This window comes from Tetrao urogallus (genome assembly GCF_951394365.1).
Source record: "Tetrao urogallus genome assembly, chromosome: Z".
Lineage (NCBI taxonomy): Eukaryota > Metazoa > Chordata > Aves > Galliformes > Phasianidae > Tetrao > Tetrao urogallus.
The window spans coordinates 73,503,861-73,522,355 of record NC_136816.1 but is presented as its reverse complement, the minus strand read 5'-3'; the positions used below and the strand labels follow the sequence as shown (position 1 = coordinate 73,522,355).

The window sequence follows — 18,495 nt, the reverse complement described above, 5'->3', positions numbered from 1 at the left end:
GTCTCCAAGCTTTTCAGTTAGAATGGTGATTTAATTTCCCTTGAGGAAAGAGTGCTACTGGGGAAAAAATGTGATGCTCAAAGTCTGTGATATCCGGTGTTTTTTTTTTGTTGTTTGTTTTTGTTTCTTCTGAATACATGTCTAATGTAGTGAGGGAAAAATGGCCCCTAACAAAACACGTAATTCTATTGCACCCATGGAGAAGGACATTTTTACAGTGTTCGATCTGGGAAACCATATACTCCATAGTCACACTGTGCAAGATGAAATGCTGAAAACTTTAGCCTTCAGCCTGTATGTCTGAACCTGATGTTGTAGCACTAGCTGATGACTATTATGTGGTCCAAAGTCAAAAATGACCATCAGGATTCTTGGTCTGGCAGTAGGCAGGATTTTGTATTTTCATGCTGCCTGTTCTGCAGTGAGCCAAACAAGATGTGTCCTTCAGAAAGGTAACCTGTTGACAAACCTTGAGTCTTGTTCTAGCTTCATTCGTCATATCATCCTGCTTAAGAAAATGCATGTCTGCCTGTAATTTTAAGGTTTTAACCTTTTGGCCATTGGACCTTGCTATGCTTGGGCCCCACTTGAGCAGAAGTCTCTTTTCTACTTGTGCTTATCCCAAGAAGATATTGATGTGGGGTAATAAAGTCACCAGTCAATCTACTGCTCAGACAGGTAAATTGACATTGCTTTGATACTCTAATTTAAGCACTTTCCTGCTTTATCCTCACTGTGATTTACCACTTGCTCTTTGGTAAAGTCACCAGAATATCTGAAAAGCAAACTTTCTAGCTGTAGTGTCTCCTTATCTTCATACAAATATATTACCAACACAAATAGGAAAGTGTGCATTGTCTTGATGTGTGCATAAATGAAAAATGACTCAACAGCTTTACTCAACACATAAATGCCTTTGTTATATGTAATACTTGCACATGCAGTACAGCGGGGGAGGAGAGGCAGAATCATAGCATCATACAGTTGTTTAAGTTGAGAAGGACCATTAAAGGACATCTAGTCCAACTTTCCTGTAATGAATAGAGAGATCTATAGCTAAGTAGATGTGGATGAAGTTGCCAAAAAGCTAGCCGTCATATTTGAAAGGTCATGGCAGACTAGTGAAGTTCCCACTGATTGGATAAGGGGAAACATAACCGCAATTTTCAAGAAGGGAAAAAAAGAAGTAGGGAACTACAGGCCAGCCAGTCTCTCTCTGTGCTTGGCAAGGTCATAGGCAGATCCTCCTGAAGTCTCTAATAAGGCACGTGGAAAATAAAGATGAGGTGATAGATGGTAACCAACATGGCTTCACCAAGGCCAGTACCTGAAGGGAGCCTACAGGAAAGCTGGGGAGGGACTTTTTATAAGGGTAGGTAGCAACTGGACAAGGAAAAATGGCTTTGAACTGGGAAAAGGTAGATTTAGACCAGATATCAAGAAGAAATTCGTAATGATGAGTGTGGTGAGTCACTGGAACAGGTTGTCCAGCGAAGCTGTGGATGTCCCATCCCTAGAAGGCCAAGCTGGATGGGGCTGTGAGCAACCTGGTATAAAGGGAGGAGTCCCTGCATACAGCTAGGGACCAAGTGATCTTAAAGGTCCCTTCCAACCCAAAACACTCTATTATTCTATGATTCTGTGATTCTGTGGTAAGTAGTATGTTTGATTTTCAGCAAAATCTGTTCTAATTCATCCACCATCTACCCATTTGTCTCCACCAGTCAATGTGATCCATCTCTGGGATTTATAATTCAGCTGACGTTTGAGGAACTACTTGGATCTGTAACGTATAGGGCAAGGAACTTCTCCCATTGTCCTAATCTTTCTCTTCTCTTTCCACAGTTTATGAGGTGGTGACAGTTACAGGAGATGTCCGGGGAGCTGGGACTGATGCCAATGTTTTTGTTACTCTTTTTGGAGAATTTGGGATCACTCCCAAGACTCATCTCACGAGCAAGTGAGTATCTGGGAGGAAATGTGTATCCGAGAGGCTTGTTCTTCAGTAACTTTTATTGCATTTTGACAAAAGATAATACTATGCTGAAGGATGCAGAGGGAATAACTTTGAAAGGTATTTTGGGACCACTGAGGAAATTTGAATTTTTTTGCTGTTGAATACTTCCTTTACAAATTCCTTGCAAACCTGCATTCCCTTCTGTAGGTGGAAATGCATGTTCAGATCCTTATTATGTAAGTTTCACACTTGCAAGGTGTGGGGATACTTGCTTTTCTTAAGGCTTAAATTAGGACCTCCAAATTTCTGAGCTGAGAATATTCACCACATCTTCAGAGTGGGCACGATGGGCCAAATTCACATGCCTAAGTCCCACTTGAAGTCTCAATGTGAAATCAGGTACAGAGAGATAAGTGTCCTTTAAAGGATTCTGAAGAGTAATTTGGTGGGTCTGAAGTAAGGCTGATGGATAACCACCCACGCCCAGCTGTAGGAAATCTAAGACGAGCATAAATGGAAGAAGTTAAGCTGTTTGCTAAACAAGGCTGCTTTCACTCTGTCTGCTCTGTGCATGTTTGCACACCTGTGATTGCACCATTTTGTTTTTCTCAAGCCATTACCAATGCCATCCTCTGGATGGAGTTTCTCAGTTCCTGCATTATGTCAACAGGTGCCCATGCTCCGTGAAAGCAGAGTAACTTTAATAAAGTATCAGATCTGCATGCACTGATTTTCCCTTAGCTGGACAGCTGCAGTAAGAGAAAGCAGGGATCCCTTTCCCATGGGGAAAGCCCAGGGGTCTGGGCTGTATGTCTCTGTTTTTCTGTGTTCTTATTGTTCTGATTTTCTTGAAAATGTGCATCAAAAATTATGAATCCTGTGCTAATGTCACACGGTAACTTCACATTTTCTCCATTTCTACAGCACCGACAAGAGGTACCTGCAACTATTTTAAATTTAACCTCAAAAGAGCTTCTCTTCCCAGTGAAGCAACTCAAACATGAGAGTCTGTAAAGAAAATGATATGGGAATGGTAAAGAAAATACATGAAATTTCAGCCCTGTTTGCCATATTTGAAATTCAGAAATCTGAGGTAGCCAAAGGAGTTTTCTTACCTCAGTCTCAGGAGAACTTGGTGATTATATGTTAAATACATGATCAAGATTATTCCTTCTGTGATTTTCATCCAGACATGAAATTGTAGAGCAGAATACTGTTTCCCCTGATGCAACAGTGAAGGAAATGAGGCATACGAGGCAAAAGATGCTGTGTCCAGCTTATGTCAGTGGCCAGTGTGGGATCATCATCATCCTCAGCTCTGCCTGGGGAAAAGCTGCCAGTACCCAGACCTGCCTGCTGGTACTTGGCAGAGCTGTCAAACAGTTTCTGCTCTTAGGGAGTTTTCTTGTGGTCAGCACTTACATACAAAGCCATTTAAGTGGAAAAACATTCTTCTGCTTGTGGCTGAAAAAGGAATGAAAGCATTATATTTTAAAATAATAACAATAATAATACAAAATTATTATAAAAATGCTGCATTCCATTTGGAGGAGAAGTCAGGAGATTTCTTAATCAGCCATGACCTTACTAATGGCTGTACAGCTCTTTAATGCCCATTCTTTCCCCTAGGATGAGTGGGGAGGATTTCAGGTTGCTGCAGCAGCAGCATAACCCTGTTCAGCTCTCCATTAGCATTTTAGGTTTGGTCCCTGCTATTGCAGAGAGCAGACGGCTGAGGTCTTGGTAAGCCAGGGTGAGAAGCACGGGAAGCCAATCTTCTGACTTCCAGAAACAGATCCTATAGGGAGACACCGTCAAAACTGCAGTTGTAATTTTCCAGGGGGCTTCCCAAATATCAAGAGTATTTCTGCAATTGTAAGCAAAGCCTGGAGCATTAGCGATCAAGAAAATTGTCTGAAAAGCTGGCCTGAACATAGGTATGTCTGCTTAGCTGATTAGTTTTGTCTTCTAAATACAAAGCGAAGCATGAAAAAGTCCGTTGCCCCCACTTTTATTGTGCTGCTTTGTGAATATGGCAAAAGGATGGAATCTCATGCATCTTTCAACTAAACGTTTATATGAGTTCACTTATGACATGACTGCAAATGCATGACATTTTGTAGGCATTTCCATTTCCCAGTATAGATAGAGAGATAAAATATCAAGCATTGCCTAAAGATGGTACTACCACTTCAGCTTCTGGTTAGCATAGGCCTTTCTTATTTCTTTTGTGGTTGTGTGCTGGTAGTGAAATACATGACATTTCAGCTCTTTTTGTCATGTACTATAAATGGAAGACATGGCATGCTGTTGAAATATCATGTGTTATTAACATTTGCCAACAATAATGTGACTGTGAAAAACAGACACAAATCTTCATAATGACCTGTTGAGCATCAGCTTTGGAAGTGGGAGCACTCAAAACCCACCCAAAAAGACTCATTGGTTTAGGCCAGGAAGTTTAGCCAAGTAATGTTTGGGCTGTGGGCACTGGATTAGACCACCTTTGTATTTGCTGCCTCCAGTCTGGGAGATGGCAGCACTTTGGTGACTGGTTACCTTCTGTCCTACACCAGCTACAGCTCAGCCAGAGGCTAAAAGCATTGCCAAATGTGAGTTTCTTCTCATGGGCTCCACCACCAGCATGGCTGGACACATAGGCAGCTGTCCTTTCATTGCTTGGTGACATTATGGCAGTCTCTGAAGCTATTTCTTCTCTTCTGTCCAACACAACCAAGCAGCAATGATCCTCCATAGTGTTTTATTTCTCCTCGCTCATGTGCTCTCTACCACACCAAGGCTGAGTGAAATAGAAAAGATCACAAAACTCAGCCAGGGGTGCTGCTGCCATCCCACTCATAGTGTTCAGCAGCAAGTTTATTTGTGGTTAGTGAAAGGAGCCTGCTTTTCAGTGTCAGGTTTACCCTTTGTGTTTGTGACAACCACGATAAATACTCATGGTTCGCCCTGCCCTTTTGAAAAAGTAAATAAATGACAAGTGCAGATACAAAAGGCACTCTGAAAGAAAGATGAAATATCTGCTAACTGACAGCTGGCTTCTTGCAGTGCCACTGAATTTGAGAACTATGCTAGGAAATTTTTTATTCCTCACAATGAATGCTTTCAATTGGACATCCCTTCTACCTGCTCCTGAGTCACTTATAAAGGGCTCTTTCAGTTCCCAGTGCCAGCAAATGGTGGTCTTTAGGCACAGTGGTCTGTAGAGGATGTCAGTCGGTGTAGCAGCACGGCAGTTGAGCTGTACCAACTTGCAGAAAATCTGAATTCGTTGTCTAACATCTTTGGAACAAATGAACAAATACTCTTAATAATAAGAATTGTAAGTTAGAAAGTATTAAGATGTTGATATAGAAAGGGCTATCCAGGCTAGTAAGCAAGCTTTCTATGAAGCCTGAGAGCGGAGGAGGAGGGCTTTTAGCACAACAGCTGAAGCACTTATATAAGTGGCACTTACTTACACTGGCACTAATGATCATCTGGTTGCTATGGCACATAGAATGGAATGGCATAGGACACTTCCTATGTTAAAGCTGCTTATATATCTACCCATCCTCAGACTGATGCTAATACTAATCCACAGCACTTAACATTCTGCTATGTGCTTCCATTATACTTTAATCTCAGCATTTAAAAGTCAAAATTCATTCTCATTAAAATTTTCCAGAATATTTCCCCAGGGGAACAGGACAGAAATTTTCAGCAGAGAAAAATTTGCCCCCAAATCTTGTGAACTAGATGCAAATCGATATGTTGGGAAATATTGGGAAGTGCTGAGAGAGCTTTGTGATGTCAGAGATGGCACTATCTGCTTGTATATGGAAAATAACAGCTGATGTGTAGGTAACAAAGACAAGCAGTATAGCTAAAATTGTCTAAATTCAAAAATACTATTCTGTTTTCCCTATGCAAATCATGCAAAGCCAATACTGAAACATTCCTGCTCCATGCAGCATAGACTGAAGGAGCCACTATTCAGAGCAATTGAAATCTCTCCTGTGAGTGCTTCTGGATAAGGCAGAGTCCATTTTCATGTGCCCTGTGGCTCTTTGTAAAGTTTCAGGCAGGCTCTCATGGTGTGGGATGGGATTTTGGCTCCTGGGTGTCAACATTCTTCTATAGAAATTTATCTTGTTCAGTTAAATCTTTTCAAGTGAGACTGCTCTTCCACTACATGTTAATTCTTCTGTGCTTCCTTAAGCAGCGTTGCTGTATTGGGTTATTTGTATAAATAATTTCCTCAGTACAGAGATGTATGCAGTCAGTGTGCTGTTCAGCTGGTTTCTTTCCCATCTGGAGTATTTCTGGATGCGTGCTGCCTGATGCTTTGTTTCCAGCCATTTGCTGACTGATGTTGTCAGCTTCATGACAACTGTCTTGGCAAAACAGTTGCAGTCCAAACTCTCTGGAGTATGTGTTTGTTCCAAGAAGGAGGTTAATGATGCTGCTGTTGAAGTTCTGCTTTAAGAATAAAGACGACTTGAAGGCTGCCCATAAATCCATCCAGGCAGGGCCCTTTCTGTAGGATAGTGGATGTGTAGGGATAAATAAGGTAAACATATTGTAGAATGGCTGTGTGACCTCCTGAGGTCATTCCCTGGTCCCCCACTCCTTGCCACAGCTGCTAAGTAATACAATCACAGAATCTAATCTAAAAAGTGGCAGTAGCAGGCTCACGCCCAGGGAGATCCTGCCAAGAGGAGGTTCTTCATCATCCATGGAGATCTTTACAGTGTTGTTTCTTCAGGCATCCATGATAGCACTGTGCGCTCATTGTCTCCATAGGTTTTGCAGACAGAGCATCATTAGATAAAATGCTGAACATGAAGGCTAAGCAGATGATCATTAGTGCCATCGTTCAAAGCTGTTAGTTCAGGTTGCTCTGTGACTGCTAAAAGTTGTGGTTATTTCTTCTGCTCCTCTGATGTGAACAGGATCCTGGTTTTTCCTTTGTTCCTCAGCTCTGGGAAGAGTTCTGTCAGCTGGTCAGAGGTGAAGTTTATTCTTGACAAATAGTTGGTGGTTTCTTAATGTCAGCACACCAATGGGTAGCAAAATTCTCTTGGCACTAATGTCCTACAGAGGAAATGCACACAGAGATTTATAAACACCATGTCTATGCATGCACCAGTACTTCTTAGCACCATAAATTACCCAAGCAAGGGACAGAGTGCCCTAAATCCTGGTTCGTACATTTTCAGCAATGTGAACAGAGAATGCAGCGTGCAGGTGGTCATTCAGCCAAAAGAGAGATAACAAATAGACTGGGAATTTCACTGAGTAATCCCCGTTGTACTTCCTTGGATGTTTCTTACATCGTAGTTGGGTAAAGCACTACAGCAGACCATAAACAATAGAGATGCTGAAGCTGATTGAAACATCTTTTCTCTTTTTCTCTCTCTCTTCTGTTTTTGATGAAACTTCAGTATGGCCATTCATTACAGGATATTCCCTCACTGTTCCCTTTCTCACTGTCTGCAGTCCTAGAAAAGCTTCAGAGAGGAAGGGTTGGGTCTTCCCTTATAACACTTCCCATTTGTGCTTTGCATCCAGAATTTGGCTCTTCTTGGTGGGCTCTATGGGGCTGCACTCCAGCTTCCCTCCATAGACTCTCAGCCTCCATGACTGACATGTGGAGAGCTTTGGACTAATTAGTTCCACTTAATTCTTCTGAGCCATCTCCACAGCTCTGTACACCATCGGCACTGCTGCATCGATCTCTGTTGAGAAGCTGCTGTCATTACGATGCGCGCTCGAGCCTGACAAACTAATTGCCTTGCTCTTGCTGGCTGTTTTCCCTCTGACAGCCAGGCTGAGGGAGGTTGGGCTGAATTTAATCGTCTCTTGTCTACAAGGCAAGGTTGGCTGTTTTAGTCCTTCCATGTCGCAGTGACGGTCCTTGCACTGTTCCTGGAATAGCAGGGTGGAAGAGGAGGAGAACACAGAAAATAACCTTTACACAAAGGCACATGCAGATGTTTTAATGATGCGGGGAAGAGTGCTGAGCAAAAGCAAAGCCCGTTGCTCAGATTATTAATATTCATTAACTTTCTGAGTACAAGCTGCTTGTCAGCTTTATGCTGATGAAGCACGGCGGTTTCTTGTTCTTTTTAATACAAGTCCTGCATTTTGCTGTTTAATCACCTGCAGCAATGCTTGGCAGCAGAGTGAAATCCCACTGGGGAGAGCAGGTGGGAGCGGCTGTATCTTCTGAGCAAGAATGGGCTTCAACTCAACTTTATTCACAGTGGAAAATATGAGCTCCTGAGAATGGAGGTGCTGGCCAACAATTATAGAATCATAAAATCATTAAGGTTGGAAAGACCACTAAGATCATCTACTCCAGCTGTCAACCTGTCAATGCCTGTGACCACTCTAGACCATGTCACTCAGTGTGACTTCTACCCTTTTCTTGAACACCTCCAGGGACAGGGTTGAAAAGGACAACAGTGACCATCTAGTTTCAAGCCCCTGCTTTGTGCAGGGTCACCATCCAGCAGACCAGGCTGCCCAGAGCCACATCCAGCCTGGCCTTGAATACCTCCAGGGATGGGGCATCCACAGCCTCCTTGGGCAACCTGTTCCAGTGCATCACCACCCTCTGTATGAAAAACTTCCTCCAAATATCCAACCTAAACTTCCCTTGTCTTTGTTTAAAAAGATTCCCCCTTGTCCTACCACTATTCACCCTTGTGAATAGTCATTTCAGTTCCTATTCCAGTGCCTGAGCACTTTCATAAGAATTATGGCTCAAATCAAGGCCATCACATCTAGTCCCATCACCACAGGCCGGAGGCAGAAATGGGAATTGAAGTCTCCATCTCCTGCTCCAGACCTATGTGCTTCATAATGCCTTCCACTTGCAACAGAGGTTTCTGGCTATTGCAGAAGCAGTGGGAGATGGGAATGGAAAGAAACTCATGAGACAGGCCGATGCTTTTGTCTCCGGCTGAGCTCTGGGTATGCTGGGCTGTGCAGTGCCTTTGCTTCATCACCAGAGCAGGTCTGTTCAGTGCTGGCCCTCAGCTGGCAGGAAAGCACACCTCTTGGGGTGGGAAGCAAAGAAGAGAAATGTACCAAGGGCCTATAAAACAACTAATACAGATGTATGTGGCTTCAGATTCACCAAAGTTGTCCATCTTGCTCAGCCGTCATGAGCTGCTCAGAAGTTTGGGTGAGGTGGATTTCAAAGAACAGCAAGAAGTTTGTGTCACCCTCAAGGGCAGCAGCTAGAAACACCCCGTTATTTTTTTTCTGCTGCCCACCAATGGGTGGATTGGTAACACCACAGGTGAGGTATTACCAAAAATAATTGGAGCTCTTACAACGATTTTTGCCTGCTTGGTGCTGCACTGAAATATTTTCACCGAAGATTATATTCAGCTCTGACAGCCACTTGCCAGCAGGAAAGTCTTACAGCTCTCCCTAGCTCTTACCTGCAGAGGAGATTTAGCTGATGAGTTTGAGAATGACTGCCACATTTTACTCTTGGAGGCAATATGGACAGTGATCCAAAGCTTGCACCTACTTGGGCCAGCATTGCATTTCCTGTAAAGCTTTGGTGTCAGCTGCTGAGAAGGTGCTTAGAATTCAAGAAGGAAAAGTTCTGTTAAATATCAGCCTTTAGAGCTAGCTGGAGCACATCACAGCAAAGAGCACATTGGAAAATAGGTCTGCCCAGTGCTAGAAATGACACTTCTTCATCCTGATATGACACTGTGGGCTGATTGACAATGTTATTGTACTCCTGCCATAGCTCTCGGTGTGTCTGTATTGCAGGAGCAGCACGGCCTTTGAGAGGAGCAAAACAGATGTGTTCCGAGTGAAAACCAACAATGTTGGACAAATAAAGAAAATAAGGTAATTGAATGATATTTCCACTGCAAGGAAACCTGCTCTGCAAAGGGCTAATCGAATGATGGCCTGTATGGACTTTGGTGTTGCCATGTTTTATTCATTGTTTCTTAGCACTTTGCCATCAAGTTGAAGTTAAGGGATGGTAAAATATTGTCTACTGCCTGAAATTTGAACTGAAATGTGAAAACACCTAAGTTATTGCTTATTAACTACCCATACTCCCCACCAAGGTCTCTATTCCTGTCACACACAACTACAGATGAAAACTTCTGGGATGGTTGTTATGTACCAATGCAGTTATACTGCATTTCTGCAGTTAGCAGAAAGGGTTTGTTGCTCCCTTCTGCTGAATTAGTGTAAAGAAAGTGATAATGGTTTTGTTTAACCACTGTCTGACAGATATAAAATTAAAAATTATTTAGTAAATAGTACAAAGAAAGTTGGCAAGATTGGAAGAGGAGAGATCAGAAGAGAGGCAGAGTAACTGGAGAGTCTTGTGTTTGAGGCATGCAGTAGAAGGTGGATGACTGTATTTACTAAATGAACTGTGATGAATGCAGCTGTGTCTATGGGTGCATCTTTTTGCCAATAATAGCTTACCTGTGCACATGTGACTCTGTGCTTGCATACATATGGAAGGCTGTTATTTGAAAAGTAATCTGTAAAGACCCATCAGTTTTACAGAACACTGTGGATAGTATAAGAAGGTATAAGAAGGCATTTTGTGTACTTTAGCCTTGCCTATAAAATATTTCAAAAAACGGTAGCACTAGTGCCCAGTCTTAAGGAAAATACCAAATCCAGGCCCTCAAACAGATTATTCTTCCTCTAGGATTGAGCATGATAACACTGGACTGAACGCAGGCTGGTTCCTGGATCGTGTCATCGTGACTGACATGAACAGACCTCACCTCCGTTTTTACTTCCCTTGCAACAACTGGCTCAGCAAGGAGGATGGGGATGGGCTATATGTCAGGGACCTCATTGGAAGCCTGAATCCTATGGATGTGCCCAAAAGTAAGTGTTTCTCAGAAAAAATATGTTTTCTGGTGCCGTGCTGGAAGGCACAGTGTTGCTTTCAGATTACTTCAGCCATATAATAAGTAATCTTGCATTTAAAGATAATTTAAATTTTTCTTAGTCAGTGGAGAGGGAAATAATAGGAAGATGCCTCCAGAGCATAATTTCTTCCTCCAGCATTACGTTTGACATCTCAGATGAATCTCAGGATTCATCACTGTTTGGAGAAGCTCCTCTTGTTAGCTGAGTGCAGAAGGATCCGTGATGCGTGCTTTAAATTAGACTCAGTGTGTGCAGATGGGTGGGTGGCATCCCGCCCCAGAATGTGGAACCAGTACAGGTGTGTCTTATCAGAAGAAGCAGGGTGGTTACAATCCTATAGTTGAGGTTCAGTGTTTCCATGCTCTGGTGATGACCCGCCAAAAATTTCCATAAATAAGCCAACACTCTCACTGCAATCCTACACCAGTTTGCCAAACGTGTATGACATCCATATTGAACTCATGCCTGTTTTTCAGAGTGATTTTAAGCTAATGATGTTGAAACAAAGCCAGGGCAGCTTGAAAACCAGACAAGTGCTCCTAAATTGATATCAGCGTGTAGGCCATGTGGTGATGTGCAGTGCATGTAACATGAGTGGGAAGGTGATCGAGATATGGAAGTGAAGCCAGCAAATCAGCCTCAGGTGGGGTGTCAGCAGTTTATCTTCAAGTGTTAATGAGGCAACCAAGTTTATTTCCCTGCTGACCTCACCAGTGCAATGTGTCTTTCCGGGAGCTTAATACTGGGCGTAGAAAATGAAGTACACCCACCATTACACATAAGCCTGAGAAAACAGAGGGGTGTAGATCAGTGGAAATGAGGGGAAAATTGGGCTTTTGTTAGTATCACATCTTTCTGAGAATTAGTAGTAGGGCTGCCAAGCCTGTCTAGTATTAAATGTGGAGGTTGGCAGCCATGCCTGCGGCAGGGGGTTGGAGCTTGATGATCCTTGGGGTCCTTTCTTACCCAAACCATTCTGATTCTATGATTCTTATGCTGGCTTTGTCAACAGGACCACTTGGCTTTTATTTTAGAAAGTGAAAACTTTGTTAATTTATTGATGTACACGGTGGCACTGTTTGTCCCTGAGTTGTTAAATGATTTACCTCTGCTAAGTTCTGTTCATCCACAGCAGCTTCAGTGTTGAAATGTAAGCGCAAAAGGCTTCATGTGAGTTAGCATACAGAAATAAGACATATTGACAAGAAATGTATGTGGTAGCATTTTGTAGATGCAGACCTCTCTAGGGTGAATGCCACAGGGGAATGAGATAATGTCTGGAGATGTTCTGCCAAAAACTCACCCAGTGACTGTGGGACTGAGCACACTGAAGTGCTTCATTGCTCTTTTATCCACTCAGTGCACGAAGATGAAGAGCTCAGGGTATACTGGGTGGGGATGAAGGAGCCTGGAGAAGGTAATGGATGAGTCAAAAGCAACGCACAATTAAAGAAAGGTTCTCTCGAGAAGGAAGTCAACTACTCAATCTTAATAGATCTCCAAATGACAACAACAATCTCTCTGAATTTATTACTGCTCCTGCCTGGGAGAGCTGATTCAAACGAATGCATGTGATTTCCTCCATCCTGCTCAACACCTATCTCTCGACAGGAACAGATTTGCGGGGTAAACGCTCAGCTGGTAAAAATCAGTGCGGCTTCCATAAACTTGCTGGAACAACTTTGTGGCTCAGCAGCTGAAAAGCCATTCCCAAACACACACTCTTCTGGAGGAGTTGCTTTGAGTTATGGATCAGCTGCTAACCGCATGCTTGTTCCAGGATGTCCAGGAAAGTACGAATAAGATTGCTCCTTGCCTTAAGGGTATGAAAGAAGAGATTCGAGCAGGCATTTGTCAGAAATACATCTGTTCTTGTCACCTTTGTCAGAGAATGCCACTTTTGATCGCCGCAGCCTAGGAGCTCCGCAGCTGCCATGCAAACACAGGGAGCTGGGCTGAGGCCAGGGGCGCGGGTGAAGGGCTGGACGCCATCCAGGCTGCAGGTCTGGGTCTGTAAGAGGAGAGGGATAGCTCTGCTATCTCAGGTTGCAGCTCCCCTTGAACCATAATTAATGAAAGATAAACATTCCCAGCCTGCTGAGGTGAACCGTCAGCTGCAAACGTAAATTCATTTGAATTCGTTTGGCTCTTTCTGAGTCCGGAAAAGTCTCTGAAATGAGATTGTGATGTGATTTTCTCCATACGTACAAGTGATTTGCCCTAAATTTTTTTTTTTTTTTTTTTTTTTTTCTTTCTAATGAATTTAACAGTTGGATTTTTTCTTTGAGTATTCATATTTTCTAGGCTACTAGACAAATGAACAATTATGTGGTTTGGTGATTTTATGTTCTTGTAGAGTAAGACTGATTGCTCCCTCTTAAGCCTGTGTTCTTATTAGCAGCATTCACTGCTGTGCTCTTTAACTTTCTGGCCACGTCTCTTCACTCCTATTTTCCTTATTTCTTCAGTCTGGAATATTTTAGTGGTAACCAAGCAAGTTTTCTCTGTGTCCCCTCTCTCCTACAACATCTTCAGCTTTTGATCTTCTCCTGGAGAGCTTTCATGTCTTTGTTACAAGGATTTACCTTCCTTCCTTGAGCCAGAGGTCACTGCTGCAATGTGTAAATTTTATTTGATTTATGTGGGATGTGGACTGGAGAAAACTCTTGTGACATATTCTATTGAGTTTCTGTTTTGTTCTATGGAGAGTTCATATCTGAAATGGACTGCTGGTGCTTGGACCAAACCCTGCAAGTCACCAGGAGGCTCAGCCTTGTTGAGGAGTAGAGGCCAACCAGAGAATCCCTGTAGTGCTGTCAATATTGAAGAGGTTAATTTAAATAATAATATGAATTATTAAAAAGCCAAAAAATAAAAATGTTCCCCCTAGATTGTCAACATAAAATTGAAATAAAAATTGGACAAAAAAGTAGCATGGAGTTCTTTATGAAATCCAAAGAGAGTTACAGTGGAAGGAGAAAGACTGGGTGATTACAGACAGCTGAGTGACTGTATTTGTTGAACTGGATAAAATGACTCCTGTCAAGTTCCCCATTGAATGCCATGCATTTCTGAAGGAGAACACGTTACATTTTAAGTGCTCCTTCCTGAATGGCCCTCTGTTTCCTGTATTCACATCCGTGGCATTGTATACCCACGGTCCCTTGACAGTGATGGTGTCACAGATTCTTATTTACCCAGCAGCTGCTACTGGCAGCCTGGATTAATTTACATTGCAGGTATTAATTACAAGGAAGGGCTATTGTTTGGCCTCATGCTGCTTCACTTGGCTTTATGAAACCTCAGGTTTCAAACTTCAGGTTTGTATGGCTGTGGCTGAGTCTTAATGCAAGGGATTGGCAGAAAACTGATTACAGGTGGTGTTTTTTATCTGAGTGTTGTGTTTCTGGATCACTCTGAGGGTGTCTAATGTCCTGCTCAATTGGTGGGGGAGGAGGGCATAAATCATAGCTTGTAGCTGCATAGTAAGAACTGCTGACCCAATGAAGTGCAAAAGCAAATGCAATGAAAGGGAACTTCTACTCACTTGGTCCTTAAAGCCATAAAGAAGATCACAAATACCTGAAAATGAATCCAGATTTCTGTGCCATTGCGATTTGTGCTGATCTTACAAATTTTGGTCAAGTCTAACCAATATGGCTGTTGTAGATGAGGTTCAGAGTGAAGGACTGACTTCCAGCTGGCTGTTTGGCCACCAGAACTCTAAAATAGTATAAGATTGGCCATGATGGGATGTAGACATGCATGAGATGTTAGTTCATGCCAAACTATTCCGATGTTGTATATTCACAACAGGATAGAGCCACATATGTGACATCACTCTGTAATGTTCCTTGCTCTGTTAAATAGCGATAGCATCCTTTTCTGGCTGAAGTTTAACCTTATTTTGCCTAGTTCTAATGAATGTGTTTGCAAACAAGGTGCTGTGCAGCACCTCCTCTGAGGAGAGTCAAAATACATTGCACACCCACACCTTGAGATGGGAACTTCCAACAAAGTTTCACTGCATTTGATTTTCCCATTCTTAAAGGTATCAGGCATTTGTCAACAATCTTCCATAATTGTTATTGTGTGAAAAAATGGATCACAAACCCAGACTAGATGTGTCTGGGTTAAGTCCACGTGGTCTTATGCTGGCAGACATGAGTTTTTCTCCTCGCTGTGGCAACAACCAGCTTTGAACCACAAGGCTGGCGATTCTGCTCTGATTTATGGTTGCTTTACGGTGCCTCAGAGATGACACCCTTCACGGATACAACCTAGAGGATAGTGGCACACTGAAGGTCACATCGACCAGCTGGGAATTAAGTCCGGTAATGGCATGTTAGTGATGGAACATGCTCATGTTGTGCGTGCTGAGAGTAGTCTCAGTTTTACAGAATGAGAACGATGCTTATTACACTTACAAATGAGGGAAGTTCAGCTGATTGACTTGCAGGCCAGCCCTCATCTACTAGTCTTTCATGATTTTCCTTGACTCCCTGCTCTGTACTCATCTGTGGCAGAGTCAGTGAGATTACCCAAGGGTAGTTGTATTCGTGGTGTGTCAGTGGAGAAGACCATGGGCAGAGAGAAGCAAAGAGCAGTTTCCTTAAAATAAAAATAAGAAAGTGTGCACCCAAAGCAGCAGCCTGTGCTGGACTTCTCTGCCTGGTGTGCTTTCAAGAACACTTCTGTGAACACACGTAGAGCTAACATGACCTAGATATTTTCTCCAAGGCTATTAGATCCACTAGGGCCTAGACTCATATATTTGGGTAATGTAAGCTGTTTTATTTTTTCCTTCTGCAAAGGAGGCTTATCTTAAGAATTCAGGGTTCATTGTCCAGAGTTTTAATGCTGACTGTCATGGAATCATAGAATCATAGAATGGCTTGGGTCGGAAGGATCCTCAAGGATCATTAAGCTCCAACCCCCCAACCTTCGTATCTAATACTGTTCTGAACACTCATGAGGGCCTGATGCAGTTGAGGAAACACTTGGGCAATGGATATTGATGCCCGTTTGATTTTGAGTCAGTAGCTAAATCCTTCCTGATGGGATACACACGTGCCTGAGGGCTGGACTGGATCAGGCTGGACTAAAGCTGTAGCCAGTATTTCTCAGTGATGTACTCTAGCCAGAAGTTCTGATAAGAAGCAAGGTTTGGGATGGAAGACTGCAGTAGGTGGTATCCCATGGATCCTTATTTCATAAAGCACCATGCCTAGAGAGTGAGAATGGTCCTCCTCCTATTATTATCTCTTGGTCAGGGTTCAAAATGAGCTGTCAGATTTTGGAAACATGCATAATCAGGAAAGCCAAAGGATTATTTCTCAGAGTGGGGAAAGGGGAAGTGAAATATTAATGAGTGTTACCAGCTCATCAAAACTCATCTTTATTTGCACTGAGAACTGGAACTGTGCAATCAGAACAGGGAAATGCAGCTCAATGTATTTATGAAATAAATATGAATTGTTTACTTTTGAGTAATGGAACACATGCACTGTACTAAGGATCAAACTTTGCAGCACGCTGAGATATTCAATAAACGACCTTTGTAGAGGGAATCATACATTTTAGTTCCCAATTGATATCACTGGGAGATCATGTTATCTGTTTCCCCCCACAATCCCCAAAGGAAACCATTTAGTCTAATGTGAATTTTATTCTCCCTACAGACTTCACCCTTTTCATACCCTTAAGTCACCACACCTAGAACAAATCAGCTGTGACCTCTTTCCCTGTAATGTATATTTTGCATGTTGTTTTACCTCTGAAATTGGACAAGGATAATGAGAAATCAAAATGTTGGAAATGAAAAGAAACACTGGTAACTTATAAACCACCGGGAAGACAAGGTGCAAGGAGCTTGGCCATAGGAAGCAAATAGAGATTTGCAGTTTACGTAAAGATCTCATATTTCAAAGGACAAAAAGCTTGGAAAAGAGTGAGAAATCACTATGTGTGGCTTGTATGTAGATATATATGTATCCAACACAAAGCAGTGCAGCACAGCTGTGAAGATGGGCATAATTTTCCCAGGCTGTGTCAATGTACTGTAATTATGTAAACATTGTGAAACAGAATCACCATATTTAAAAATATAAGTTATACCAAACAAGGCTGAAGTACAATGAGGATAATAAGATTTTAAACAATCCTGTAAAACTATTTTACTCTTCATTCCGAACAAAAACATTTAAAACAAATGTTTTTTTTTCAGTGATTTCCATAAATCTGAATATAGCAGATCTGGGGAAGTCTGGAAGTAGATGTCTCCTTTGTGAAATGTCTGTGGGTTTTTTTAATGGGCTCTCACGCTGGGGCTGTGCTAATGAAAAATAATGGGAAATCTTTGTGAATTAGATGAGCGAAGTCCTACATGCTGCTGTCACAAGGTGAGCTGCCCTTTGCTGAGCGCCATGACTGCAACTAAACTGCTATTGTCTCTGGAGTGAGGTCATTTAAAGCTCACTTCAAAAGGCCGTCATCACTTTGAAGCCACAGTAGGAACATCAGTTTAGCATATCCTACAAGCAAAGGCTCCGGCATGTGGTAGATTGCTTCTCAGAGGCTTTGCAGGAGGATGAGCTGGGCTGAATCCTAATGATTAACTGTTCTGATACGTGCTTTGATTTCGTATTAGAGCCACACAAAATGGGGCTGAACTTTGTAATCTGTGGGCTGGATGGGGAGAAGAAGCACTGTGTTCCTTACAGGAGGTGCACCGGGCAGCGACTGGGGATAATGGAATATTCAGCAGAGCAAATGCTCATTTCCTTTCCCTTGTGTTATTCCTCCTCCGCTAGCAGCAATAATCTCTGCTTCTAAAGAGTGTGGCTTTAGAAAGCTCTTCTGAGACTATAAAAACGCTGACCCAGGGTCACACCAACCTCTCAGAATCCTGCTGCCTCTATTGATGTGCACCCAGCACTATTCAAAGGCTCTTCAGCATTCCTCCCTGCTGACACGGTGGGCTGTTTGGGTGCTGATGACCAAAAGCAATGCAAATGCCAAAAAGTATGCACTTCAAATCTGCGGGTAGTCTGAATTTCCAGTTTGAGCCTTCCAGTTTGAGCCCTCATTTGAAGGAGCTGCTCACCACCACTGAATTGCTGGACTGGGGAAAAAATCATCCTTACCTGTGTGCAGGTCACTTTCTGTAACAGTGGTCCATGATGTGGGACAGGTAATGACTGGTGAGCATCTCTGCACCCTACTTCTCAGGGGTGGCTTTAGGTTCTCATCATGCTTTGTTCTCTGCCATTATTTCTTGGGCCCTTATTTATGTTGTAGGGAGGTAAAGGCATGTATTCTTGTCTGCAGTGTTCATATGAAGACAGCACGGTGGGATATGTAATGCAAAAAGGCATCTCTTTTCAAAGGTAGTCCAAGAAGAGGTGGTGTTGGCTTGGTGCAGGTGGGCTCTCTCCCACATCAGAAGAGAAAGAAAACCAAATTCTTGCTCTGAATGAAGCAGGCTGGGAGGCCACAGGCTGAGCACCTAAGCATAATCTGACCTTTCAAGGTTGCTCTGACCAGCTGTCACCCAGGAACACATTGTCAGCAGTGGTATGAAGGAGTTCCCACTTTGACAA

The 18,495-nt window shown here is 42.7% G+C and overlaps 1 protein-coding gene across 1 annotated transcript in view; it reads left to right on the top strand.

Annotated features, from left to right (window-relative positions):
• The window catches only part of LOXHD1 (lipoxygenase homology PLAT domains 1), a gene marked incomplete at both ends in the record, with an annotated part of 125,288 nt that overhangs the window by 10,551 nt on the left and 96,242 nt on the right, over nt 1–18,495 (top strand). Inside the window, 3 exons of the mRNA XM_079548336.1 lie at nt 1,846–1,960; nt 9,755–9,835; nt 10,665–10,849. Of these exons, the coding sequence (XP_079404462.1) occupies nt 1,846–1,960; nt 9,755–9,835; nt 10,665–10,849 (381 nt within the window). The remainder of the gene's footprint in view (nt 1–1,845; nt 1,961–9,754; nt 9,836–10,664; nt 10,850–18,495) is intronic.